This window comes from Microtus pennsylvanicus, chromosome 4 (genome assembly GCF_037038515.1).
Source record: "Microtus pennsylvanicus isolate mMicPen1 chromosome 4, mMicPen1.hap1, whole genome shotgun sequence".
In the NCBI taxonomy this organism is placed as follows: Eukaryota; Metazoa; Chordata; class Mammalia; order Rodentia; family Cricetidae; genus Microtus; species Microtus pennsylvanicus.
The window spans coordinates 50518830-50526659 of NC_134582.1; the positions used below are offsets into that span (position 1 = coordinate 50518830).

The 7830-nt window shown below is 42.8% G+C and overlaps 1 protein-coding gene across 1 annotated transcript; it reads right to left on the reverse strand.

Annotated features, from left to right (window-relative positions):
• Positions 1-258: 258 nt before the first annotated feature.
• Positions 259-6683, reverse strand: Polr2d (RNA polymerase II subunit D). The gene is made up of 4 exons (XM_075969075.1): positions 6574-6683; positions 5773-5953; positions 2483-2578; positions 259-1144 (listed from the first exon to the last, which is right to left on the reverse strand). The coding sequence occupies exons 1-4, from the start codon at positions 6644-6646 to the stop codon at positions 1066-1068; spliced, it is 429 nt and encodes a 142-aa protein (XP_075825190.1). The 5' UTR covers positions 6647-6683; the 3' UTR covers positions 259-1065.
• Between the last annotated feature and the right edge of the window lie 1147 nt (positions 6684-7830).

Here is a 7830-nt window from a genome sequence, read left to right on the forward strand (position 1 = left end):
GCACAGGCAGGCAGATCTCTGTAAGTTTGAGGGCAGCCTGGTCTAAAGATTGAGTTTCAGGACAGTCAGGACTGTTTCACAGAAAAACCTTGTCTTGGGGGAAAAAAAGAGTTGCCATGGTCATAGTGCCTCTTCACAGCAATAAAAACCCCAAGACAATAGGTATACATCCAATGTCCTTTGCTAGTCTCCTTACATAGACATACACACTCACACATGTACACAACACACAAACAGAAACAAAAGGAACTTCAGTGATAGAATTATTCATAGGTACAGCCCTTGTTTAGCATATACAAGGCTTATTTTGGTCCAATCTCTAAAGTTGCAAAAATAAATAAGTAAATAAAATAAATATGATTTAGAGTCCAGCAAGATGGCCCAGTGAGTAACAGTTCTGGCCACCAAGCTTGATGGCTTGATTTCAATCCTGAAAGTCCACATAGTGGACAGAACTGATTCCTGCAAGTTCTTCTCCACACTCGTGCCATGGATCATGTACGCCCTCCCCAGAAATAAAGAAATGAAATTCTTTAAAAAAAAAATTCTGATTTATCTCACCCATTTGCAACTAGATAAGAACATTCTTCCCCTATACAAGATTTTGTATAACAGTTTAGTTTAAAAAACTACAAACTATATTTACATCAAAAATTGAAATGACAAGAACAAAGAACAACATGGGCTCCAAAACCACCAAGGTAAGAGATGGTCAAAACATCATTCTACCTCACAGGTTCCAGACTGCAGCCCTTACAAGGTTGCACCAAGAAAACACAGTAACTATGGTCCAATAGTCACTGTGGAAACAGCAACCAAAACCATCACCAAGCCAGCCTTTTCTCTCCAAAAAGCCAAGCTGTTGAGTGCTGGCTCACGCCTGTAATCCCAGCACTTGGCTGAGTGAGGCAGGAGGCGTATCATGAGTCTGAGGACCACAGAGGGACATTATATCTCAATAAAGCAAAGTGACCCAAGTGTCTTCTGCTTCAGCACTCCTGTGTGAGGCTGACCAGGCTGGGATGTGGTGGCGTTCTGAGCAATCTCAGGAGCAGGGTGTGAACATCAGTACTGGAAGCTGCGCTTGGTCTGGATATCATCGAGAATCTGCTGCAGTTCCTCATCTTCAAAACGCCCTTCCAGACTGCAAGAAGACCAATAAACTTAAGCGATTCAGCAACTGCCAGTTTTCCCACACTGTTTTTCAAAGAGGGTTCATTTCTGAATGCAGCTCATTTAGATCTACCACCTTTATTTTTTTATTTTTTTAAATTTATTTATTTATTATGTATACAATATTCTGTCTGTGTGTATGTCTGCAGGCCAGAAGAGGGCACCAGACCTCATTACAGATGGTTGTGAGCCACCATGTGGTTGCCAGGAATTGAACTCACAACCTTTGGAAAAGCAGGCAATGCTCTTAACCACTGCGCTATCTCTCCAGCCCCCTACCACCTTTATTTTTAAGATAAATTTCTTTTCCACATTCTCTTATAAAAACACTGAAAAGTGAAAATATATAAAAGATTTTGTTTGTTTATAAAAGATTTTTAAAAGCCTTAACAGTCAAACATGATTTAAATTTCTGTTTTATTTTAGTTTGGCTTGGTTTTTTTGAGACAGGGTCTCATTATACAACCCCAGCTAGCCTGAAACTCAACAGAGATGGGCCTGCCTTTGCTGGGATTAAAAGCACCAACTAACAAGCCCTGCAATGACCCATTTTTCAGTCATTCACTTGTTGACTGACTTAATGATTGTGTCCAATATCTGTTATCACCAATACTACAGTGAATATTGGAATACTTTTTTAGGTAATGGGAAATAGTGCATTGATTTTACCAGACATAGTAAAATTGTTCTATTACTATCTGTGGTGTATCAGAATTCTGTTTCTTATGCTCTTTTATGAGGTGCAGGGAGATCAACTCAGACCCTCACACACACTAGGCAAGAGCTCTGCCATTGTTCCATATACTTCCTGTCAGTATGGTATAAAACCATCATTCTCAGGTTTGCAAGATGGTCCAGCTGGTGAAGTTTGCTTGCCATTAAATCTAACAACCTGAATTTGATCCTGAGAATCTACACGGTAAAGGAAGAGAACTGATGACCCCAACCTGTCCACTGACCTCCACCCGTTTAATGACACATACGCATGCATGTGCATTCACATACGTAAACAATAAATGTTCAAAACAAAACAAAACCCTTCAAACTATTGCTCACAGCTCCCATCTGGAATCCCAGCTCTTGACAAGTGGAAGCAGGGCAATCAAGAGCTCAAGGAAAGTCTTGGCTACCTGAGACTGCCATCAACAAACAACAAAACCACCCCCCAAAATCATCTCTCAAATACCATAAAATTACATTCTTGTTCATTTCATCAACCCAAATATTAAATGTACAACATTTAGATCTAGCAATTTCGCTTAAAGAAATCTATACAACACAGAGAAAACTTGTCCCATCTGGTACTAACCTTGGAATCAGAGCTTTGGATTCCTCAGCAGTCTCTGGGCAAAGATTAGCTAAACAGGCCAATTCAAACTTATGTAGCTTTTTCTGGAGAAGCAAGCTGTTTATAGAAAAAATAAAAATACAAAAAGATAAACAAGTGAGGGAGTGAAACAAGAATAGCAATGGGGAGAAGTGAGGATGATCAAAATATGTTCTATACCGTATAAAAATGTCAAAGTCATATTGGAACCCTTTCTTATGCATAATTAATATACACTAATAAAAGGCAAAAAGTCAAACATCAAACAATGATCAAAGGCAAAAAGAAGACCAGTTGAGAAAAATACTTACAATCTTTGATTATGGTCATGTGAGCAATAGAATCCCCTTTGAATCACTTCCTATCCCTACCCCTGCAAAACAAGTTCCAGAAAAGAGAAAACAAACAAAACACAGCAGGCAGAGCCAAGGAAACTGACAAGAACATAGCAGGGTTAAGAGCATTCATTGGCTGCTCTTTCAGAGGGCCCAGGTTCAATTCCCAGTACCCCCATGGTGGCTCACAACTGTTTGAAATTCCAAATATAGGCACTCGTATGGTACAGAGGCAAAACACTCACACATAAAATAAAAATTTAATAAATATTTAAAAAAATGCCAATCACACCTCATGAAAAGCTCAAAGGCCAAAGAAGCCTTCCTCTAGAAACTGACACTCTAGCTCTTTGGCCTACTGCTAGACTTGATAAGATAATGTCAAAAACCACAGAGGTTTGACTGGCTAGTCTATTAAGAATGCTGACATGAAAGTAACTTTCCTTTAACTTTATCTTCATTTTGTTTGTTTATTTATTTATTTATTTATTGAGGCAGGGTTTCTCTGTAGCTTTTGGAGCCTGTCCTGGAACTAGCTCTTGTAGACCAGGCTGGCCTCGAACTCACAGAGATCCGCCTGCCTCAGCCTCTTCCATGCTGGGGATTAAAGGCGTGTGCCACCACAGCCTGGTCTCCTTTAACTTTAAAACAAAGACACCAAATTCTGCTCTGTGCAAATCTAGGTGGAAACTATATCTCCAAGATTATAAAATAAGGCTTACTAAAATGAATCTGATTTCAAAATGACATATTAAGAAGTTATGTTTGGCCAGGTGGTGATGGTAACACATCTTTAATCCCAGCACTTAGAAGGCAGAGGCAGACAGCTTTTTTTTTTTTTTTTTTTTTTTTTTTGAGACAGGGTATCTCTGTATAGTCCTAGCTGTCCTGGAACTCACTCCTTAGACCAGGCTGGCCTCAAACTCACAGAGATCCATCTGTCTCTGCCTCCTGAATACTGGGATTGAAGGCATGTGCCACCACTACCCAGCAAGGCTGACCTTTATAATGAGATTCTGTCTCAAGAAATAAATAAGTAGGTTCTGGAGAGGTGGTGTAGTGGTACTGGCCACTCTTGCAGAAGAGGACCCAGGTTTGGTTCCCAGCAACTATCTGTAACTCCAGTTCCAGGAGATTTGACCCTCTTTGGGACTCAACAGGCTTCTGCACCCACTTAATGTACATATATGCATTTAGACAAACACTCATACACATAAAATAAGCAACCAAATAAAATTCTATCTGGGATATAATGGTATAGTATGCGGTTAGCATGTACAAAGTACACCATAACCAGATAGGTTAAAGTCTGAGTGGTTAGATGGATGGATAGATGAGATAGCCAGGATATAGACAGACGAAAGAAAGAAAGAAAGAAAGAAAGAAAGAAAGAAAGAAAGAAGCAAAGAAACAAAGAAAGAAAGAAAGAAAGAGGGGTTAGAGAGAAGCCTCAGCAGTTAAGAGAACTGGCTATCTTCCAAAGGACCTGTATTCAATTCCCAGCACCCAGATGGTGGCACACAACCATTCATAACACCAGTTGCCTCTACAAACACCAAGCATAAATGTGATACACAAATAACACATGCAGGCAAAACACTCATATACTTAAAATTGTAAAATATAAACAAAAAATAAAAATAATCTTTAATGTAAGTTTGTCCATACATATCAGCAAAGACTTTTTTTTTTTTTTTTTGATTTTCGAGACAGGGTTTCTCCGTAGCTTTTGGTTCCTGTCCTGGAACTAGCTCTTGTAGACCAGGCTGGCCTCGAACTCACAGAGATCCGCCTGCTTCTGCCTCCCGAGTGCTGAGATTAAAGGCGTGCGCCACCACCGCCTGGCTCAGCAAAGATTTTGATGGGACTTGAAGCCTCCAATTACCACCACCCCCCTTTTTGAGACAGGTTCTGCCTATGTAGTCCTGGAACTTGCTATGTAGACTAGTAGCCTGGACTCAAACACTCAAGCTCACAAAGATTCTCCTGTCTCTGTCTCCCAATTCTGGAATTAAAGGCATGTGCCACCACACCAGGCTCTGGTTTTCTTCAATGTGTTTGTATATGGTTTATTTACTTAATTGTGTGTGTATGTGTGAGAGAGAGTGAAAACATGCATAATCAGAAGACTTTTGGGAATTCTTTCTCAGAGCTTCTGGTACATCTGGCTTTTTACAGCTAAAGTCATAAGGCTTACACAGAAAGCACTTCTTTTTTTTTGTTGTTGTTTTAGTTTTTCCAGACAGGGATTCTTCTCTGTGTAGCCCTGGCTGTCTTGGAACTCTTAGACAAGGCTGGGCATAAACTCAAAGATCTGCTTGCCTCTGTCTTCCGAGGGTTGAAAGGCTGCCCTACCACCATAGGACTAGAAGACACTTTTTACCCACCGAGCCATTTCACTAACCCCATTTTTGTTCGTGTTTTGAAGAAAGGGTCTCAAGGAGTCAAGGATGGTTTTGAATCCACTACTTAGCTAATGATGACCTTGAACTCCCTGATCCTATTACCTCTACCTTTCACGAGAATCTATATTAATAAAACTTTTAGGTAGGGCTGGAGAGATGGCTCAGCAGTTAAGAGCCCTGGGTGCTCTTCCAGAGGTCCTGGGTTCTGAGTTCCAGCACCCACACGGAGACTCACAACTGCAATTCCAGTCCTGGGGATCTGATACCCTGTCTGGCTTCTGTGGGCATTGCATGGCGCACAGACATACAAGCCAGGTGTGTTGTGGTAGCGCCCGCCTTTGATCCCAACACAGAGGCAAGAGGATCTGTGAGTACAAAGCCAGCCTGGTCTATAAGCCAGTTCCAGAACAAACAGCCAGGGCTATTATACAGAGAAACTTTGTCTCGAAGAAAAAAGAAAGAGAGAGAGAGAGCCACCTCATAACACATAAGCAAGTAAATTTTTGTCTTTTAAATTATTTTTGGTACTCACCTACGAACACTGGCAATGGTCTCTCTATTTTTGAAACGACTGAAACGGGCTGTATAGTTCAGGGTTTTCATGAAAACCTCGGAAAGCTCCTGCTCATCTTCTGCGCTCTCATTCTGCTGCTTTCGATGCTCCAGAAGCATGTGAACTTCAGAGTTCAGGAGTGTCTCCGCTGTTTCAAACTCTGCAAGAGCAAGTGTGAACTCAAATAACTCGTTCAAAAAGCACACCTTTAGTCCCAGCACTTGGGAGACAGAGGCAGGTGGATCTCTGAGTTTGGGGCCAGCTGGGTCTACACTAGCGAGCTGCAGGACAGCCAGAAATACGAAGACTCAAAACCAAATGAACAAACAAACAAACACCAAACCAAACCAAACGAGAGAACTGGAGAGATGATTAGGAGGTGGTGGCGCACGCATTTAATCCCAGTTCTCGGGAGGCAGAGGCAGGCGGGTCTCTGTGAATTCGAGGTCACCCTGGTCTACTAGAGCTAGTTCCAGGACAGGCTTCAAAGCTACAGAGAAATCTTGTCTCGAAAAAACAAAACAAACAAAAAAAAAGAGTAGGGTATATGGATGTCCACGATTCCAAAAAAAAAAAAAAAAAAAACCCGAGCGTGGAATCTACTAAATAGAACCTTTCTCCGAGGAATTAACTAAATAAACTATGCCAAGGTTCATCTGTGCCACGCTGACCTGTGCGTATCCCTTCGCAATCGTAAGCCGTGCCAGGACTAACCAGGGAGCGAATAACGACTATAACAAGGACCATGTCACCTCGGAATCGAGCTGTCCCGGGTCCCACCTTTCGGAAAGATGAGTTGAGAGGCATCTTCTTCAACGTCTCCAGCCCGAGGATCACTGCCGCCAGCCGCCATTGTTTTAGGATGTACCGCCGCGGACACACCGCCGGAAACGGAAGCCGAGAGCGCGGGACTAACACCCTATACCTAGGAAAAAAGCCAATCCGGTTCAGGGGCGGGGCCAGGTGGAATGGGCGGGCCATGAGGAAGCGGAGTGGGCCGGGACCTAGAAAAAGAGCCAATCCGGCCCAGGGGCGGGGCCAGGTGGAATGGGCGGGCCGTGAGGAAGCGGAGTGGGCCGGGACGAATAGGTCCGGCCGGCAAACCACGCACGGAAGCCACGAGTCTAGGCTCACTGCGCGAGGAGCGCTCTCAGGTCGCAGTCCTGTTGGTTCCCGGTCGTTAGCTGCGGTTCTGTACTGCCGGCTTGGGCATGAACTATTTATTTTCTCCACTACGCCCTTGCCGTAAAAACCGTTTCAGGAGAAAAGGATTAAGAGAAGTGCAGGATTAAGCTAAGTGGCTGCCCCAAGGAATGATGGGAGCTGGGTAGGTGACTACAAAAACATACTGGAATGTCTTTCAGCGATTTAATTGCTGGGCAAGAGAATAAGGAGTTGAAGGAGAGCGGTGAGTAGTGGCAGATGCCTTTAATCCCTACAGTTGGGAGGTAGACGAGAGGATCTGTGAATCCAAGGACAGCCTCGTCTACGTCGTGATAGTTCCAGACCAGCCAGGGCCACAGAGTGAGACCCTGTCTCAGAAACAAACAAACAAAAACAACGTTCGAGAAGAGCTTTGACTATATAACAAATTCCATGGTTCCATGGCTACATACCACCCTGTTGCAAAATGGGGTGAGAAGGCAGTTAATTGTTTCTAGTGTACTTAATAATTCTGAGCAGGCCGGGCGGTGGTGGCGCACGCCTTTAATCCCAGCACTCGGGAGGCAGAGGCAGGCGGATCTCTGTGAGTTCGAGACCAGCCTGGTCTACAAGAGCTAGTTCCAGGACAGGCTCCAAAACCACAGAGAAACCCTGTCTCGAAAAACCAAAAAAAAAAAAAAAATAATAATTCTGAGCAGGCAAACTAATATTGAGAATCTCCTAGTATGTCTTTTGGGACATTTGAATGATAGTAGAAAGTTAAATGAAAAGTGATGCTGTTTTCAATACAAGAGAAAAGAGTTTGTACAGTGAACAATGAGGAAAAAAATCTTTCCCAGTACTTGGGACATTAGTAACAATAGTAAACTCTGC

Coding starts and splice junctions, on each gene's coding strand:
- Polr2d (XM_075969075.1), bottom strand. CDS start 6,646: ATGGCGGCTGGCGGCAGTGATCCTCGGGCTGGAGACGTTGAAGAAGAT. Junction 2,579..5,772: donor ACCATTGCCAGTGTTCGTAG/GTGAGTACCAAA, acceptor TTCTATAAACAG/CTTGCTTCTCCAGAAAAAGC. Junction 1,145..2,482: donor TCCAAAGCTCTGATTCCAAG/GTTAGTACCAGA, acceptor GTCTTCTTGCAG/TCTGGAAGGGCGTTTTGAAG.